This window comes from Sorex araneus, chromosome 5 (assembly GCF_027595985.1).
Source record: "Sorex araneus isolate mSorAra2 chromosome 5, mSorAra2.pri, whole genome shotgun sequence".
Classification (NCBI taxonomy): domain Eukaryota; kingdom Metazoa; phylum Chordata; class Mammalia; order Eulipotyphla; family Soricidae; genus Sorex; species Sorex araneus.
In genome coordinates, this window is record NC_073306.1 from 53,859,244 (window position 1) to 53,879,387 (window position 20,144).

Consider the following 20,144-nt stretch of genomic DNA (forward strand, 5'->3'; position numbering starts at 1 on the left):
CACCGCAGTAACCATCTCCATACTGGGGTGCGGTTTCGCTTCTTCACTTGCCTAAGAGTCCTTCCCCAGGGCTGCCCTAATACACTGTTGACACTGGCTCTTTATCTCAGGCTCTGCTTGCTTCGGGGAGCTACTAAGTCACTAACTTGTCTCGATTGCACAGGGCATGGTCCAAGTTTCAGACACGAAAGTGCCACCTTCTTGGACCTGCCTGCACCCCTTCCTCCTAAAGAAACTGGGCCATTTCATCTCCTGAGTGGGAAATCAAACTGAGACCAATGTGCTCACGTTGGACAAGTATCACCAAATTGCTCCTCTGAAGACCAGGCTTGCCTTGAGAACAGAAGTGCAGACACAAAGATACTTTTGTCATCTCCACGTTCAAGTTTTTATGAGGTAAAAGCCTATGAGCGCAGTAGCCCCGCTTACAAACACGCCACTCCTTTGTGAACAGATACACGCCCATCGGGCAAGGACTGCCCATCACCGGTGGACATTCAATGGCCGACATCTAGGACAGGCCACGGTGTTCTACCTAGCTAGCTACTTGGATGAGAACTGGTGTCCCAGGTGCCGTGGGACCCTCTACAGCTGAGCAGGGAGGGGGTGGGACAGCATACTGTAGGCACTTGTGGCTCTAGGGGGACAAGCACCGGCCGGGCCACTTGAGGCCAGGCCACTTGGGGTGCCACCATATTCAACGACAAGGAGAGAAGGTGCAGAGCCTTGAGAAGCAGCCGTAAGCTCAGGACAGCTGGGTCGGAGCCAAGGAGATGGACAAGTGGATAGAGAATCCCACTGTCAGGCCGGACTAGGGGGCGGGGGGATCATGAGAGCGTGAGAGCTGGGCCAGGGGCCTCTGCGTGGGCCATGCTGGAAGATGCTGTCCAACACTGACCTTAGGATTCTGCTCAGATTATCCACCGCAAGCATGACACTGGGGGCGTGATACTGGCATGGCCAAGTGGCTGTGAGGAGGCTGACACCATTTTCCTATTGATTTCTCTAGTCCCTGCCAGCTTGGCTGGAAAAAAAAAAATCCACCAATGAGAAGGCAATGCACATGGTTTGTCCCAGGGGGCAGTAAAACTCTTGTCTCCCCTTCCCAGTGCTCAGGAAGTGTGTGGAGACCTGGAGACCTCGGAGAGATGATAGGGAAGGACAACTCTGGGGTTCCCCTATGCCAGGTGTTGGGGTATCAGGCTCCAGGCAGTGAACTGAAGGGGTTCACCGCCAAGGGAGACCCCTTTCCTCCCTGCCTCCAGGAAAAGAAGAGGGGGACGGTGTCTGAGAAATAAATGCCCCACAAACTAGGCACATGGGGGAATGTCAGAATTCAGAGGAAACTTCTAGAAACAACTTCTAACGGCTGGTCCAGGTGAGCTGGCGGGGAGGATAGGGAGAGCAAGCATTGCTTTCTTGACCCCAGGGAACAGGGCAGTATCTCTGGAGGACAGTGGTATACTTTAGTGTGTGGAACTCAGGGGCCCTGACTTACACAGACCCCTTTCTAAATGTCTCCCAGTACTGGATAATTCGGCATGAACTGTGAATGCTCATTTCATCCTAAGAACTGTGCTGAAAATGATTCAGAGTAACAACTTCCTGCAAAAGATGTGACAGGGGCCCAGAGAAAGCAAGCAACTATCCAAAGCAACACAGCACATTGCCGGTGGTACTTAGCCAGGGGAAGGGGAAAGTTCGACCAGAGCATTAGAATCAGGAAATCATGTGGTCTGGGCCTGGTATAGTCACATATGCTCCTCACTGGCTTCCTTTGGCCCATCAGCTTGTACTGTGCAGCCTGCGGATGATGCTATAAATCCAAATGGTCCAGGGCAGAAACTAGGGGATCTTGTCCCCTGGTTTAGATCAACACTTAATCCCCCAGTTTGCAGCTCAGTATTTTCTCCAGGAAAGCTGTCAGGCTTTGTTGGACATCTGTCCTCTCCTGGTTCTTCCGTCAGATCATAAATGTCCCTTCTGCGCCCCAGGGAGCGAGAGCTAGTTCAAGAGCCCGATGCAGATCAATCCAAGTTAAACCCAGCGACCAGGGGCGGTTGGCGCTTTATTCTGGCACTGATACGTGTGCTAACTGTGAAGGTGCTTCTCTCAGAAGCTAGTCCCTGCACGGGCCCCTGCTCGGCAATCCCGGCGCAGACCTAGGAGACTGCCATCACATGCCACAGACAGGTTTGAGCTCACGGGCTGGTAGAGGGTTCCCGCGCCCTTGGCTATCTGAATCAGCAAGGATGTGGGTCTCTGTATTTTGGGGCACCAGGTGGGCAGGGACCCAGGGCAGGGATCAGTTTAGTTTGTGCATCAGACTCGCAGCTGTGGCTGGTCCCTGGGGAACAGGGGGCGGGGCGGGGGTAGGGCACAGGCCTGCGGCCTTGCTGGGGTTCTGGTTCCGCTTCCAGGCATTTTTACCAACGGCCCACGTTCACTGGAGGGAGGCAGAGAAGCTGGGCGTGTGGGAGCAGGGGGCGTCGCACCCTGACCAGGGCACTCCGACAAGTTCCAGGAGTGCCAGCTCTCAGCCTGAGGGAGTTTCTGCTGATTCCCAGCTGGGAGGCGGCCCTTGAGCCCCTCCGGCCGCCATCCCTGCATCTGTCTCATTGCTGTAGATGCCTCCTTGTGGGAGGTGAGGCTGCTTGAGCGCAGGGGTGAGGGCCCGGAAGGCCCTGGGCACCTGGGGGTGGCGCTGATGTTGAGCCAGCTCCCAGGCTGCTGAGCTGCCCCTGAGGGTGTGGCCGGATCACCCCCCCCCCGCCCCCAGGGGACTTTGAGATGGACAATGCTGAGGCAGCACACACGTGCTAAGGCCCCCCTCCTCCTCGGCACGGATTACCCGCTTTGGGGGACAGCCCCCCAGGAAGTTTTGCAACAGATGCTGAGAGCAGGGCAGGGTCCGGAGGGAGCGCAGGGAGGGAGCCCCACTTGGCTGGGACTGTCTTTTCTCCACATCCAGGGGTGCGTGGCTGAGACCTCCTCTCCACTAGGGGACGCCCCTTGGGTCCATACTCCCTTGGGAGGTACCGTCCTCCTTCAGCGCCCCCGGGGAAGACTGGCCCCATCTGCTCTCCCTGAGGTCATCCCCTCCCTGTGTGATCTGGTGGGTCCTCCTCGCCAAAGCTGAGGAGATGGGGAGAAGGGCAGGCCTGGGAGAGGGGGCTGGGGTGGTGGGTGAATTTAGCCTGGGACCAGCATGGTGGGGTTCCTAGGTGAGGACCAGGCCCATCAGCAGGGCTGTCTGCATGACAGATGAACGGGGCATCAGACAGGGATGCCCTGCTTTGAAACATTGGGCGTTTCCCTCTTCATGCCCCACAGAGGCAGCCACTTCATCTCCACACACCACAGCCTGCCAAGCAGCCAGGTTAGAGGGAGCCCCCACCCACAAATGCAGCGGGCCCAGGGTACCCCTCCAGCACCTTCACACAACGGACGAGAGTCGGCCACACCAGCTCCTGAAACACATGTACATTATTTGGAGAGGGTCTGGCTTCTCCCTCACCCCCATGGCCACGCCGCTCCTTTCCCACCTCGGACGCCTTCCGTCCACTGTTTTGACTTGCAGTGTGTCCCCAGCCATGCCCACTGCCTCCTCTTAGCACGGGGCACGTCATCTGCAAACTAACATGTGCTGTGCCCAAGAGAGTCAGGAGCCGAAGGGAAGGGCTCTGGTGATGTCTGGAAAGCCCCGAGAGTGGCGGTTCTTTGAGAGACAGTGAGATTTAGGGGTTCCAGACCATGCAGACAGGTCCCCAGGGTGCCACGGCAGAGGTGGCCTCCCTGGGCTCTGAGGCAATCCTGTAGCTCTGGTCATTTCCAGTGGCCAGGTTCCCTGGTCCCCCCTCTTATTTGAGGGGGCCTTGCCCTCACTATCTTCCTCTAGAGGGGTCTCGGGCTTAAATTCTTCTCCCCGGTGGCACTCTCCCTCCCAGACAGCACCCCCTCCACACCCCCACCCACACAGAAGGCTGTCTGCTTCTCTGGCTGGGAAGGAACCTTTCAACCACCCTGGGATGGAATCCAATGCCCGCCCCTCCCCCCACTCTTTTATGGGTGAGGGACGGGGGCTAGCCGGCCAGGGGTAGGGGCTGCCGCCAAATCAGCTCAGTTGGTAGCAGGGGTGCTGAAACTCAGGCCTCCTGGTCGCCGGTGTGGGGCTCTTTCTAGCAGCGGTGTATTGGCTACATCGGTGTATTGGTTTCTGACGTTCCTCCCCGCAGGCCCCGACTGCGTCCTCCTCGCCCTCTGCGCCCCGGCCTTCTCCCTTCTCCGCCCCCTACATGGAGCTGGGGTTATAGCAGAGCATATTGAACTCCAGCGTCTCATCCCAGTGCCGCAGGAGCACGAACAGCTGGCGCGCGGCCGCCCTGAGCGTGCCCTGCGTGCGGCCCTCGGGCACCTCCTGCTGCTCCAGCCACGCATGCGCCTTGGCGGCCACCAGCTCCCACTCCACGAAGTAGGTGGCTGAGTAGTGCTCCAGCCAGGCCAGCGCCACCACAGTGGCCCACAGCTTCCCGGAGTGCTCTGTCCCCGTCCTGGACTCCCAGTCTAACTTGCCCTTGGCCCCCCGCTCTGCTGAGGGCTGTTGAGGGGAGTAGCTGGTGCCGAGATGGGGGCTTGGGGCCTTAGACTCATTCTGGTGGGCCGGGAGCGAGACGCGGTGGCAGGAGAACGGTGAGGTCCACTTGAGCTTCTCCAGGGGGATGCGGGTGGCCTCGCAGAAGGCTCGGTTGAACAGGAAGGCTCCGGAGGCCAGCTGCAGACACACCTGTGTGGGAAGTTGGGGCATGCTTGCAAACTTCCCCTGCCCTTTGCAGAGGGGAAGTAGGGAGCCCCTCCCCACCCCCCGCCCACCCAGGACCAGGCTCTGGGGCTGAGGCCAAGGCTGTGCACTCACCAGTGGCATGTAGTTGAGACTCAGGCTCGCTGGCGACGTGGTGCTGGGCGCCTTGAGCAGCGGCTTGCTCAGAAATCCCCGGGCTGCTTGGGTCAGCATCTTGGACGTGCTGAGGCTTAGCCTGTGTGGGTGAGGCAGGTGGGAGTGGACACAGAGCCTGAATACTTGCCTCCTCACCCCTGCCCCATACTGTGTCCCCCAGGGCACACACTCAGCAGGCTCTGAAAGGCCAGGCCAGAAGAATCTGCCACATGGCTTCCTCCAACTGCCTCATTTGACAGCTGGGGAAACGGAGGCTGGTGGGGCTGGCATCTGCCCGAGTCACCAGCAGCCTTAATAAGGAGCATGTTAGTAGGATTTTATTCTTTTGAGGGGAAGAGGGGCCTCCCCAGCAGTGCTGGGGGGCGACCCCTGGAGGTGCTGGGCCCCGTGGGGGAGTGTGATGGCTCTTGGTTTGGCCTGCAGAGGTGGGGCTCCTAGCCCAGTGGTGCACGGGGCGCCTCCAGGACCACACCCGATAGTGCTGGAGCAGGGCTTGTGACGGGGCTTGAGCTCAGGTTCCGGAGTGTTCTTTTCATCCCCCCATTTTTCAGAGGGTGCTCTGCCCCGCTCAGGGGCTCTGTTTGCTGAGAAGATGAACCCCCGTGGGGGGATTTTCCTGCAAGTGACACCTTGGGTGGAGGGTGGTGTGGGGGTCTTCCTGGAGCGGGTCTTACACTGAGCTCAGCTATGTGCTTTTCTGTGATGGCCAGGCTGGGTGCCGCCTTTGCCTTCCAAGTCAGGGAGTGTCCCTGGAAACTCAGGTGGTGGTGGGGGCCGGGTGGGGTGTGGGGAGAGGAATATTCTCAATGCACTGGGAACACTACATACCTGGATCCAAAGATCGTCTCGGAGACCTTCAAGGAAGAAAGGGTATTGGTAGCCAGAAAGCGCCGGGGACCTAGAGAGTCACAGAATAACCATTGGGGATCGTGAGGTGATCCTGCCCAGCTGCTAGCCACCAGTGAGGGAGATGGTGTCGGGGGGGGGCAGGGTGTGACCCAGAGAGTCAAGGCTGTGTCCAGGTTTCCTGGACCTGGTTTCTCTCCAGATTGCAGTGCTGGTGCAGGTGCAAGGAGGGTTCCTGGGGCCAGAGCTACAGCACAGCGGGTAGGGTGCTTGCCTTGACCTGGGGTGGGTCCCCTGCACCCCATATGTTCCGTGAGCCTCAACAGGAGTAAAACCTGAGCGCAGAGCCAGGAGTAAGCCCTGAGTACTTCCAGGTGTGAGTGAGGGGAAAGAAAGGAAAGAAAAAACAAACTGGTTCCTGGCATCTTCTGGAAGATTACTTGTGAGGACAGAGTTGGGTCATGTCACCCCATAGAAGACCTCCACCTCCAGCACCCCCATGCTCCACAATGAATTTTCTTTCCTGGCTCCTTGCTGGGGGTGGCAGTTTGGTCCCTTGTCTAGGGAAGGGAGCGGGAAGGGATCAGAATGTAGACTTAGGTCTGCCACCAACTTGCCATGTGCCCTTCGGCAAGGCACTTGACCTCTCGGAGTCTTTGTCACCTCCTCTAACTGGGGACTCCTGCTTCCTCCCACAAGCCTGCTTTGGGGCTCCGTGAACCATGGTGCTCTTCAGAATAAGCCTCCCAGAGCCCCGCCCTGTGGCGGTCACACTGCATTGAGGAGCGAGCAGGCAGTGTGTCCACTCACCATCAGAAGCTGTGCACTTCTCGCGGGCTGGGGCCAGGGTCTCCTGCAGGGGTGCGGCGGGGCTTTCACCTACAACACAGAACCCAGTGAGGCCTCACTCCCCTGTGCCTCCCTTTCTCTACTGCTGCCAGGGACAGCGGTGGTCTGACTCCACAGGAGCAGGGGGTGGGCTGGGAAAGCAAGGGGAGGGGCTCCCCTCCTGCTGCTCGGTCCACTGCTCCAACCCCACCCCCGCTCCACCGTGATGGGCAGCCGTCCCGATTCCCCACCCAATGAGCTCTATGGCCCGGGGAACACGGCAACCTAGTGAAACTGGCTGCCTTTCTGTATTTCAAGCACAAGTGGGAGAGAACAGTGCTGCTTCACCATGCTGCTGTGTGGGTTCAATACGAGATACTACGTAGAGGGTGCTTGGTTCCTAGTCTGGTCAATACTCAACAAAGACCCAGCTGCAGGCCTTGCTGCAGAGAGCAGGGGAGCAGGCTGGGGCCTGAGGAGGGTGGGGTGCGGGGAAGCAGACACGGAAGCATCAGGTCTGAGTTTCATGAAGGAGAGGTTCAGCCCAGCTCTTCCCAGAGGTGCCAGAACATGGCACTGACTTGGCAGAGGATCCTAAGCTTCAGTTTCCCTGCCTGTAAAATGGGATGATAATTGCAAAGTGGCTGGGCTAGGTGCTGGCCAAGTGGGACCTTTGATGTCCCTGCCCCACAAAGGCTGCCAACACCTGCCTGCCCAAAACCAGAAAGGAAAGGGTGAGGATGAGGGGGAGCAGTCAGGCTGTCTGCAGAGGGACCCTGAGACACATAGACAGAGGGAGAGGTCCTGCCTAAGAGTTCAAGGTCACAAAAAGCTCGAAGAGTGGATGGTCCAGGCCCCCGTCTTGGGCACGATGAAATCAGGAGACGCAGGGAGGAAGATGCTGGAATGGTGATAGCAGCAGAGGGCAGGACCAGCAGCTGGACCCACCTCTGTGTCTTTTCCCTCATTAGGTTTCTTGGCAATGACTGTCTAGAAGTCATGAGGCAAGGAACAGTCACTTTGGGCGCTGGACCTCGAGAGGAAAGGGTGGTGGGCGTGCCATTGGGATGATATACCCTTCCCACTGGGTTGGAGGGGAGGCTGCCAGAGCTACCCATTGTTCACTTGATTAAGCCACACTAGGTCCCTCTGCCCATCTCAGGCGAGCTGACTCTGAGATCCCCCCTGGGTCTGATCTCGGGGGGAGGAGAGGCTAGGGATGTTCTTACCTGAGATCTGAGAGTTCTCTTGACCTGTGGCTGAGTCTTCAGTGTTCAGAAAGGTCTGGGGTCGCCCCACGCTGGTGTCCATGCTCTTCCAATGCTGGGTCAGCGCCTGCGAGCTTATCACCCGCCAAGAAGCACCTTCCCAAAGACAGGAGAAGGGGTCAGGAGGGGGCACATGTGCCAGTCTCCCACCTCCGCTCCTGGGCTGATGTGTTGCTTCAGCTTATGTCCGTCACTGAAGGCAGGAAGCCCTGGACAGAGCAAGATCTCCAGCAAATCAGAGCGTCCGGGGTTTGAACCTTGCTCCACTGCTTCCTAGCTGGGTGCCCTGAGCCTTCATTTTCTCACCTGAACCAGAAAGCTATATACCACGTACCTTGCCAGGTAGACACTTGCTAATTTAATATTTAGAAAGCAGTAGTGGTTTTGAACTAGAGGATTTTTTTCAGCATCCCCTCCCCACTGTTTTCCTTCTCTAACAGAGACCTTGTAGGTGACGCACCCGAAATTGTGTTTTGGAGGCGCATGCTCAGAAAACATCAGCCCATATGTTGTTAATTCTGTTGGAAAAGAGAGGTTAGAGAAACGGTTTATGATCTGGTCCCGTCTCTGAGCCTGCCTCGGGCTATATATTCTCATGCTAACGAATCTGAGAAGATCTACAGTAAAGGAGGCCCCTGCTTGCATGGGAAAGAATGCAGTGGCACCTGAAGCTCCTTCCGAATCAAATATTTCCCAATATTTTTGCTCAATGATCATTAACAAGAGCAGGAACCAGAGTTCTGATTTCCAGGAATGCCCTCTGGGAAGCACTGCTCCAGACCCTAGGGGGCTGGGGGACTCAGCCATGGACCAGGCCTTCAGAGGTGCTCCAGGGAGAGATGCTGAGGGCAGTGGCCAAGAATGAGCATGGCCAGCAGAGGAAGAGCCAGTAGCACCAGGCAGGAAAGGAGAGCGGTGAGGGGAAAGCAGGGGGCATGGCTCATTCATTATTTTGGAACCAGCGATTTTTAAAGGCAGTAGGGGAGTAACAGGGAAGAAAATGAATAAACTATTTTGTTTCCAAACACAATTCTTTTGGGATGTCTGCTGAAAATGATAGAAGGGACACACATACACATGCGCGCGCACACACACACAAAAGAGAGAAAGTAAGAGAAGCAAGGGTGGGGGGAAATGAGTTGTAAAGGACAGGAAAACATACTTCAGAAAAGAAAATTGCATCTAGAAACATATGAAAAACTTCACAGAAGCTAAAAAAAATTCCTGAAAGAAAGCCTCTCCCCATCAATCAGATTGGCAGTGTTTGAAATAGCATCTCTCCACTGGTGGGAGGGGGGCATTTGGCCCCCTAGGGTACTCCAAGGGGGCCTCAGGTGAAAATCTTGTCAAAGTGGGGGTCATGCTTGAGACTAGATGGTCAACCAGTAGGATGAGGGAGGGGAGCACAGGAAGGCATCAACGGTGGGAAGAAACCTTTGTGAGAGAAGGGCTGAGAAACTCTGACTTTGACCATTTAATGCTGCTGAGGGGTCTGGGAAGAGCCTTTGAGGCAGGGTCCGTGGACCACATACATCACAATTTAAAAACTGACAGAGCCTTTGATGTGCCGTCTCTTTTGAGCTCACTAACCCCAAGTTTAGTTAGTTAACTAGTTAACCTGGTCCGGGGTAACCCAAGAGGAGATAGCCAGACAAATGCACCGAGATGGGTCCAGAGCAATAGTACAGCGGGTGGGGCATTTGCTTTGTATGTGGCTGATCCAAGTTTAATGGAATCCAATGTCCACTTTACAGACCTGTTTGGCATCCCATATAGTCTCCCGCGCAGTGCCAGGAGTGACTCCTGAGTGCAGAGTCAGGAGTAATCCCTGAGCATTGCCAGATGTGACCCACAAAGTAAAAAATATCCCAAAACAAAATCTCCCCCCAAATCCAAGTGCACCAGGGTGTTTTCTGCATCATCATTTACAATTACCCAAAGGGAAATGAACCTAAGGGCTAAGACTAGGTGACTGATTAAACTGGTTCTGATGAGCCCAAGAAGTTGTGGTGGAGTTGAAGATGGGGGTGCAAGCCACAGATTGGGGCTCAAAGCCTCCTTGCTGTGTGATCTCAAGCAAATGACTAAGCTCCTCTGTTTTCAGTCTCCTCATCTACAAAATGGAATCCAATGTCCACTTTGCAGACCTGTTTGGGAGACTAAATGACTTCATATCTGCAAAGTGCTTTGGAATACGGTTAGTTGGCTATGATGATGACAACGACAATGGTGCTAGTAGGGTGGTGGTAATGGTTCCCTGCGGTAGAAGGCAACTGATGAGGGAACAGCTGCCATCATGAAGATGAGGAGATTCATCTTCGTAGCAATATAGTCCCTACACCCATATTTTATAAACAGCAGGACAAATGCGTACGACCCAGTTCATGAATGGTGATCTGACTTTCGATTCATCTCCAATGAGAGATGTTCTGAGAGAATGGGCACAACGGGATATAAGCAGTACGTCTCTGGGCCCAGTGTCTTGTTTCTTGTATGTCTTCCTGTATTTCGGACATTTCTAGTGACCACATCACTGTTGCCATTGGAGAAATACAATGAAGTCTTATTCATTTGGTGGGGAAAGGCTGTTAGGATGGTTTCACAGCCCTTTCAGTCCAGTGGGATGGGGGCTTAGATGACCCCAACCCATGGCAGCTAACCTATCTCCTAGGGGGTTTTCTGCTTCTGGGACCTTCCTTGCATTTCTCGTAGCAGGCCTGTGCTTCACCTCTCAGCCTCTCCTTGGCCCCCAGGGGCTGCCTGGCCTCTGTCCCGCCTTACCGGAGTTGGGGTAGCACACCACGGTGGGCAGGTACTGGTTCCTGCTGGTGTCCACTGGCACGAAGGCCGTGTACTTGCTGATGATGTTGCAGGCCTTGCTGGTGTGCACTGCGCTCACCTGGTAGCGGCGTCTGATCCCTACGGAGAGAGGAGCAGAGCTCAGAAAGTTCCCCCTGGCCTGGAGACTCTGGGAGCCCTAAGGGGGCAGGTGAAAGTCTGTCTTTGGGACCAAGTTCATCCTGGAAAGCAAGGGTTTGTCAGTTTCTCAAATAAGAGCATTTGTAAACATCTCCAGGTAGTTAAGCGCCAACCTCACCCATCAAATAAAGACATCCGAGCATGAAAGACATCTATGGAATCAAAGACAGACACTTGCCCTAAATGGCCGCAGGATTATTAAAAATTGAAAAGCTCTCTGCCTGGCTGTCCTCCATCTAGCAGTTGCCTGCTAAGAACCTTGCTGCAGAAATTCTCAGGTTCCTCAGCTGGCAGGTGGGGACATTGGCCTGACCCGTGGGGACAATTTTAGTGCAGATTGGAAACCTGAAAGGGCACAGCAGGAACAAACACGGGAGTTAGTAATGGGCCTGAAGATCAAGCAGGTCTGACTCCAAAGCCTCCCCCACTGAACCGTCTCCCAGACTGAAGTGGGCTAAGAGGAAAAAGGACAGACAGACACCTGCCTTGTCAGCATGAGTGATTGCAGGAAGAAGGCAAAAATAAAAAGAACATACAACTACAAAATAAAAAAAGATGCAAACCCTTGGGCTGGAATGATAGTACAGTGGGTAGGGCATTTGCCTTGCATGTGGCCGACCTGGGTTGGATCCCCAGAATCCCATATGGTCCCCTGAGCACCGCCAGGAATAATTCCTGAGTGCAGAGCCAGGACTAACCCCTGAGCATCGCCGGGTGTGACCCCAAAAGCATAAACAAACAAACAAACAAACAAATAAATAAGGGATGTACACAGTCGCTTTGGATCTCTATCTGCTCTCGTGGGGGCTCAGCCTGTTAAGACGGGTTGTCCCCACTGCTAAATCACCTCCATGTCCCTTATCCTTGCACGTACTCTTTAGAGCACTGCCAACAAACACACTCAATTAATTATGTACATAATGATTGCATTATGGTCAGCTTCTGCTCCTGGCACTCAGGAGTGAGGATCGGGGTGGTGGTGGTCAGCGCCTGGTGCTCTCTTGCTCCGTAATCCTTAAATGATGTTGATGAGTGGGTGGATTGAGTAGGTGGGAATCTGTGGGCCTAGGGGTGTGGCCTGGGGGCGCGGAAGGAGTGGGATGGAGTTTAGTCCGGTGCGGGGTGGGCTGGGAGGAGGGCAGTGAGGAGGGGGCGGGGCCGGGGCGGGTCTGGGGGCGGAGCCCCGGGCCCGGGAGCAGGTGTGGCAGCTGCTCTCACCTTGCTCGATCTCCCGCTCGCGCTCGGCCAGCTGCTCGAAGTCGCGAATGATGGAGCGGGCGGCCAGGTGGTGGAAGGTCTCGCTCCAGGGGTCGGCGGCATGGTCATCGTCCAGCTCGGGTCCCGGGGGCCCCAGCTCGAAGCTCACCTCCCATTGCAAGCGTTGGTTGTTGAGCAGGCCACTGACCACCGCCTTCCCCAGTACGGGGTCGCGGGTGGCGGGCTTGTCTGGCTGGCTGGGCTCTTCGAATTCCGCCGGGGACTCCCAGTCCGAGGACGTCTCGGTCTCCAAGGAGGGGTAATGGGACGTCTCTGGAGGAGGTGGAGGAGGGCAAGTGGGACGTGTTCGGGAGTTGGGAGACACAGGGCGATCTCCAGGGGCGTGGTCCTTTCCCAGGGAGCAGCCAGCTCTAAGCGAGCACTAGTCCCTTGGACAGCTGGGGAGCTGTGTCTGTCCCCAAGAATGGAGCAAAGCCACCTCTCAGGTAGCTGGATCAGAGGAGGTCAAATGGTGTGGGGAGGGGACCTTTCTCTACTGCCAGGGTGACACCCGGGGGGCCCAGGGACTGCCCAAAAGGTCAGGCTGATGGGAATGGGTGAGGTTATTGTCTCCCAAGGGCACAGACATGGGTATCTGCTTTGTTTGCTTATCTTCTGAAACTGGACCCCAGCCCAGGACCCCTGCAGCCCCTGATGAAGGTCCCAGCCCAGTAAGCGCTTACCCAGGTCAGCAGGGCTGTGGCTGTCCGAGGCGGGCTTCTGGCTGGAGCAGAGATCCACTCCTTTCAGGGCACTCCAAGTTTCCGTCACCTGGTCACTGGCCAGGGTGGGCTGGCAGCCTTGGGGCAGCAGAGAAGGTCTCCGGGCCCCTGGGCCCTGGGTTTTGGGGCCCTGGCTCAACTGCTGGCCATTGTTCTGCAAAAGCTGGGAGTGTGATAGGACAAAGGGGAGGCTGAGCCTTGGGTGCTGGCCGGGCCCCCTTGAGTTCCACTTGAAACTCCTTCCCTGGCACTACCTCCTGGGGGGCACTCCCCATGGCCCAGCAGGTACAGTATAAATAATCCCAGACCAGGGATTACACCCAAGCCACACGCATCATGGAAAGGCATATATATATATGTATATGTATATATATATTTATATATATATATGTCGGGTAATTCTGAGTGCCTTTTTCTTTTGGTGGGGGGCTGGTCATAAAGTTTAAATCTCTCCCCCACCCCTGTGTGTGTGTGTGTTTGTGTGTGTGCATGCGGGTGTGTACGTGCTAGGTTAAAATTATCTTTCTTTCCCCTTATAGCTTCTCCTATGTTGTGCTTAAAATGTCTTTCTAAAAAAAAATTCTTCCAGAATTGTGATTTGTTTAAATCTTTGATTCATATGAAATTAATTTGGGGGCAGGGAAATAGGAACCAGACATTCCTTGGTTTTCTGAATTGTACAAATTTCAATACCATTTGTTGATTTCAGGCCATTTACTGAGTTCTTAAGTTCGCCACCTCTATACCAACATAGATCTTAGGTGAATTTGGTTTTTCCTTCTGTTCTGCTTTGTGGATTAAGTCTATTTATTCTTATACTGGCACAAACGACAGCAAAGGCAGGGGATAAACTGGGAAATACATTTGTGACATGCACAACAAAGAGCTTTTTAATTGTATTTAATGTTCTACAAATCACTATTGCACTAACATATGCCTCAGAGACTGGGCCCTATGAAAACAGGATAAGAATGCTATTTGGGTATCCTAAAGAAGAATTGAAAGAGCTATGCTTGGAGTATCATGTTTCACTCAAGTGAGAGAAAGAATCCGGAGTTCCAACCTCTGTCAAAGATCAAGAATCAGGGATGCTATCTCATTTGTCAAGGCATCAAAAATCAGATGAGCCAGACATGTAATGCGATTCAGAGATCACCACTGGACTAGAGCTGTTACAAACTGGATTCCATGGGATGTCAAAAGACCGAGTGGCTGCCCACCTACGAGATAGTCAGACTTCTTCATCAAAACTGTGAATGAATGGTTTGAGGCTCTTCTTGTTCCTGGATCGAGCAGATACCATTGAGTTACACTAGAACGTGACAGGGATGAATGGAGACGTTACTGGCGCCTGCTCAAGCAATCAAAGATCAATGGGATGACAAGTAAACAAGTGATACAAATCACTACATGGGGAGTGGTCATAAGAAACACAACGGGGCAATGGGTTAAGGACCTTTACAGGCAATTTCTGTCAAAAATGCTCAGACTTATGAAAAATTAGAGCAATTAAAAATAAGTCATCATTTTCCCCATGCTCAGATTGACAAGTATTTGAATTTTGATGGTCCCAAGTGTAGTCAAAGGGGAACACTGAGTCTCTTGTGGATGGTTGGTGGTAGCACAAAGTGAGGGCCACTTGTTGATTAATATGAAAAATGGTGCAACCTCCCTGCACTGATTGATTTCACCTCTAGGATTTTAATCTGGTGGAAGAGGTCAAGGATGCAAAAGCCTGTGTGCAAGTATTGTGTATTTGTTTTGGTGTCATTTTCAAAAGTGAAAATCTGGAAACAATCTAAATGTCCTTCAAATGAAACTGGCAAATGCACATGGCCCCTCCATGCCATGGAACGCAGAGCAGGACTAAAAAGAAAGTCAGGTTTCTTCCTGCCAGTGTGGGAAGGTGTCCAAGAGAAAGCACTTTCTGCTCCTCATTACTCATAATTAGGGAAATTCAAATCAAAACAACAATGCCTGTGAGAGCAGAAAGAGTCTGGAAAGAGCCAGTGCTGTTGGGGTGGTGGTGAGAAAAGAATCCCCCTCCACTGTTGGTGGAATGTCATCTAGTTCAGTCTATACAAAGCAATATGAAGATCTCCCCCCAAAAAATAGGAATAAAACTTCCATAGAATCAGCAATACTACTTCTTCGCAACTATTCCCAAAACAAAAATATTATTCTGAAAGGTTATAAGCACACTTACATTTATCACCACACTTAGTACAATAGCTAGTATATGAAAACAACCCATAGAGGAATGGATCAAGGACTTGTGGTATCTATACACAATGGAATGGTACACAGCTCTAAGAAAGAACAAAATAATGCAATTTTCAGTAAGATAGATGAAACTAGGGGATATCAAACAGTGATGTTAGTCAGAAGGAAAGAGAAAAATACAGAATGATCTCTTTCACAGGTGGGACTTAGAGATACACAGCAAAGTAGCAACAAAGGTCCAAAAGGAGAACTTAGCCACACAATTGAGTTGGTGGTGGGGGTGCTTGAGAGGGAGGGTGTTGGAATCCTTGGGGGAGGGAGGAGAGTACACTGGTGATGGGTGTGATATTAGAATTATGCACAAGAGAAACCCTTATTAATAGTGCTGTAAACCACAGAATCTCAATCAATAAAATCTTTTTTTAAAAAAGAAAGCACTTTCTAAAGGTGAGCTGCAATGATTATTTTCATTCCCTGAGTATGAATTACTTTTGTAATGGAAGAATATTCAATTAGTGAAACATGGATCCTATGCCTTGGGGAGCTCATAGATGTGCCTAGAATGGGGATGGGGTGGGAGAAGAAAGATATATTCTAGGTGTAACAGAGAGAAAAAGTGTCATTCTGTCAGGCCAGTAGTTAACCATGGGGTCTTTTCCATCTCAATCAAGTCTCCACTAGAAAGGGAGTTGTGTCTCCCAATTAGATCGGGGGTCCTTGAATCAGGGCTTAGGTTTCCCCCTTCCTTCTTTTCTGGGCCTGAGATTCTTGAAATGATATTAAGGTGTGAGAGCTGAGAGGGACTGGTCCCTCTCAGGATGGCCTCAGTGGGATCGGGTCTCCAAACAGGGCTGCTGGGTCCCTGGAAAGCCAGGACTCCCCTCCTCCTTCAGAATGGGATTCTCTCCGCCCCTGCCCCACTGTTACTGATCACACTGAAACACCGAATCTGCTGTAGTTTCCATGGCAACAGAGTCTAAGCTCCAGTCTTTCCCCAGAGGTTATTGGGAGTGTGTGTGTGTGTGTGTGTGTGTGTGTGTGTGTGTGTGTGTGCGCGCGGCGAGTGTGTCTGCATGACTGCCTGCACACACAGGCATTTTCACAGATGTGTGAGAAGTACCAGATTGGAGAAGAAATCGGCAGGGGATGGGGAGAGATGAGTAAAGATGATCCAGAAGAGCTATAAAGCGAGCAGGAGAGAAGTGAAGAGAACCCAGGCTTCCCAGAGCTCTCAGTATGCAGAGACACATTTAAAGGATGTGCAGCATGTGCTGGGGGTTACACCAGGCTCTTTACCTCTTATCAACAAGATAAGAGTCCTCCTTTTACAGTTGGTGTCCATCAAAAGATTTCTGTTGGTATATATTAGCTTGATTATATGCATAAGCCATTCTTCTCATTTTATAGGTGAACCAATTAGGGCTTTGGAGGTTAAGCAACATGTTTGAGAAGCAGTGACGACCTCATTCAAGGTCTTCCAGCCTGCATCAAGTGGTTCCTGGTTAAACACGGAAACAGCCTTAGGGGGTGGTGCGAGAGTGATAGTACTATGGCTAAGGCATTTGGCTTGTATGTGGACAATCTGGGTTCAACCTCCCCAAACACACACTTTGTATGGTCCCCAAGTCCACAGGAGTGGTTCATGAGTGAAGTGTCAGTTATAACCCCTAGGTTTCCCCAAAAATGAGTTTTGGGGACAAGGTGGTAGTCTTTCTGTCCCTAGAGATTGTTAGGGCTTAGAAATAGTGAGGGTGGGGAGGAATCGGGTGGTAGATAGGGGAATAAAGGCACACCTGAGGGAGAGTGAAAGACTGCTTTTGTGGAACTCTAGACTCACAAGGACACATAACATCCATTCTTTAGAAAATAAAAAAAAGTCTTACACAGATAATACCAAGCCTCAGTTGGCTCTAGGGCATTGTGAACCTGCTAGTTTTGCTCCCACCACCTCCTTAAGGAAATTTATCAGTGTCTGCAGATGTTTTGGGTCAACTTTAGAGGAGTGTTACTGGAATAGCGCTTGCTAGAGGCCAGGGTGCTGGCAATTTACACTCATGGTTGACAGTGGTCGTGGCAGTAATGCCCTGGTCTCAGCTGGACAGTGAGGGGTTGGTCCTGCTATGACTCTCATCCTCAGATAACTTTAGCTGTGGGTGAATGCACAACCTCGGGCATCTGCAGGAGTTCCAGAGTGATGGAGGAAGGATACGAGGGATTTGCAAGGTAGAGGGTTCTGGGCTGCAAGCCTCTGACTCTGGTTAAATCACATTGCCTCTTTGACTCTTAGTCTTCTACCCCCATACCCCCTCCTTTCCTAGGGGTGCTGTAAAATCAAATGAACATGGAGGTGCAGATACTTCATACCAAGCAGGAAGTCCTGTGTGTGTAGGATGGGGGTTGTCATCGACCATGGGGGTTATTACTAGGTTATTACTAGAGTTATTCTTATTATCATTGAGTCAGGTAGAAAGCGGTCCAGCAAAAGCAAGAAGTGACTTCGCCAGGAAAGTCAAGGACTGTTCTGACCCTTGTGGTTGAAGCAGGAGACATGGCTCTCTCCTGGCCCTGGCACTCCCCAAATGTGCCCTGCCCGGTGGGAATACCTGCAAGTCAACTCTCTGTGAGGAGGCCTCCAGGATGGACTGGGTGGTGAGACACTGCAGCTTAGCTTTCCGTAGTGGGTTATTCTTGGCAGCCATTGTGGGGTCGCTGGCTGTGGTGGTCCTTGGGGGAAGTTTGTGGTTGGTGATCTGATTGGTGCTGTATGCCCGTCGCCTCTGGAAGGATTCTGGACCTGGATGGCGGTGGTGACAGTGAGGAAGGAAAAGTAGAACACAGTGGCAAAAGAGAAAAAGACTTGCATGCCCCGTTCTCTGTTTGGAAACTTCCAGAATTTCCCACTACTTGCCTACTAGCATATGTGCAGGGCTTTCATCTTACAAGACATTCAGAACCCTGCCAAATCCAGTTCCATTTTATCTTCCAGGGGACTCCTCTTTCTGTTCTTTCTACGGTGCTTACTACATGCTCCAAACATCCTAGAGGGACTGACAACGGTGTATGTACCTTCAAGGCATTGCACCTTGAGCTCTGCTCGGGCAGTTTCTGCGGCTGCAATCTCCTTTCCCTTCCCACTTCCAAGAACCGAAGTCTCCATGAAGCCTGCTGATCTCTACCAGACGTGACTTTCACCTGGGATTCCTACAATTTGTCAAATGTTCCCATGGCCCCTGTTATTCTGCTTTCCATTTGAGTTAGAACTAGACAAGAGAGTAGATGGAGGACAGGCTTGAGTGCTCTTTGCCTCTGGTATTATGTATAGTGCTCAGCCCTATTGGGTGGGTGATTAGTATTGCAGGCCCAGCCACTGCATCTCACAACTGTAAATCCAGAATCCACACTAACACCAGAATGAGACTTGGGAGCAGTGAAGCCTAGAATCTTGATTTGTATCCTACCTTTTTCATGAGCCTAGACATTTAAGTTGCTTAAATTCTCAACATCTCAGTTTTCTTATTTGTAAAATAGGCTTAATAGGAGACACCTCTGTGTCTGTTAAGGATTCAGTGGAAAAAAATATTTCTGGATAAAATGTTTAGTGCATAGTAAGTGTTCAATAAACTGGCAATGAGGGTCTTGTTGGGGAAGGAATGGGGCATAAATAGCATCAGACTAACTGTGATGTGAGGTGGAGTCTCCGCTGGATGGCCTGGCATCTTTGACATGCTTCAGCGTTACAGGTGTCACCAAACTCCTGGCACAGTCCCCGCTGTCTGGACTGGGCCCCTCGTCTTGTGAATGGTAGAACACAGAGCTGCTGGACTCCTGAGGGTGCAGCATGCCCTGTTGTCGCTTCTTGCTCTGGAGGGAAAGAGGAAGAAGTAGGGAAGGAGATGTCAGGAAGGGCATCCAAGGAACAGGTTCATCTGTGAAGAACTAGGACCAGGGAACACCTTTCACTCACTCGGGGAACATAGATTCCTGTTGAAGAGATGGCTAATGGAATTCTCTTATCACTTGTCTTATTGATATTTTAATTTCTCTCCTTTATTTAAAAAATTTAAAATGTCATGATTTTTAAATGTTATTCTTGTTTCCAAATAGGTAACCAAAATTAACAAAATGAACTGCTGGTGTTCTTTCATCCCATTTTTGTGATATAAACACACATATCACATGTAGAGGGTCTTTACGGTGAAACTTTTTTTTTATGAAGGTCACATCTCACTATACACAGGGCTTACTCCTGACTTGGTGGTCAGGGATCACTCCTAGGGGCTCAGGGGACTATAAAGGTGCTGGGGAATCAAACTTGGGTCATCTATATGTAAGGCAAATGTCCTAATCTCTGTACTATCTTTCCAACCCCTGGAGGTGGTCATTTCTTTTTCACAAAAACTGGAACACAGGGACTGGAGTGATAGTACAGTGGTAGGGCATTTGCCTTGCATGTGGCCGACCCAGGTTTGATCCCCAGCATCCCATATGGTCCCCTGAGCACTGCCAGGAGTAATTCCTGAGTGCAAAGCCAGAAGTAACTCCTGTGCATTGCTGGATGTGACCCAAAAAAGCCAAAACAAAACAAACAAAGAAAAAAACACAAACTGGGACACATTACTTACATTGATCACATCTTGGATTTTTCACTTAAAACAGTTTAGAAGTTCTGAAAATCAACTATCCCCTTTGAAATTTAACAGCACAATATTCTCCCACCTAATATTGTCAAGTGTTGACTTTATGGTTATTAATTTTTCCACCATAAAAATGCTACACTAAGCTCTTGGATATAAACTCATCGCATTCCCTTTATTACTACGTTCTGTACCCCTCCAAGGAATATCTGTGTTGAAAATTTGGCATTTCAAATTTTATTAGTTATTTCTAGATTGCGTTCCAGGAGGACTGCAGCAAGTCCTGTTTATGTGCTTATTGGAGGAAAGGACCCTTCCCCCAGCAGCTCCATGAGTAGCAAGAGAAAACTTCGCCAGTGTCTTGTGGTAGGCAGGAAAGGAGAATGGGGCGGGGTGGGAGACTGGAGCAATAGTACAGTAGGCAGGGCATTTG

General features: G+C 51.8%; 1 protein-coding gene across 1 annotated transcript in view; it reads right to left on the reverse strand.

Moving 5' to 3' along the window:
• Window positions 1-534: 534 nt before the first annotated feature.
• VWA5B1 (von Willebrand factor A domain containing 5B1) overlaps window positions 535-20,144 on the reverse strand; it is a 66,347-nt gene continuing 46,737 nt past the window's right edge. Inside the window, exons 14-23 of the mRNA XM_055139228.1 lie at window positions 18,755-18,938; window positions 17,681-17,871; window positions 12,816-13,017; window positions 12,094-12,405; window positions 10,678-10,815; window positions 7,858-7,992; window positions 6,611-6,679; window positions 5,783-5,852; window positions 4,913-5,033; window positions 535-4,783 (exon numbers count right to left, since the gene is read on the reverse strand). Coding sequence (XP_054995203.1) covers window positions 4,292-4,783; window positions 4,913-5,033; window positions 5,783-5,852; window positions 6,611-6,679; window positions 7,858-7,992; window positions 10,678-10,815; window positions 12,094-12,405; window positions 12,816-13,017; window positions 17,681-17,871; window positions 18,755-18,938 — 1,914 coding nt within the window. The 3' untranslated portion in view covers window positions 535-4,291. The remainder of the gene's footprint in view (window positions 4,784-4,912; window positions 5,034-5,782; window positions 5,853-6,610; window positions 6,680-7,857; window positions 7,993-10,677; window positions 10,816-12,093; window positions 12,406-12,815; window positions 13,018-17,680; window positions 17,872-18,754; window positions 18,939-20,144) is intronic.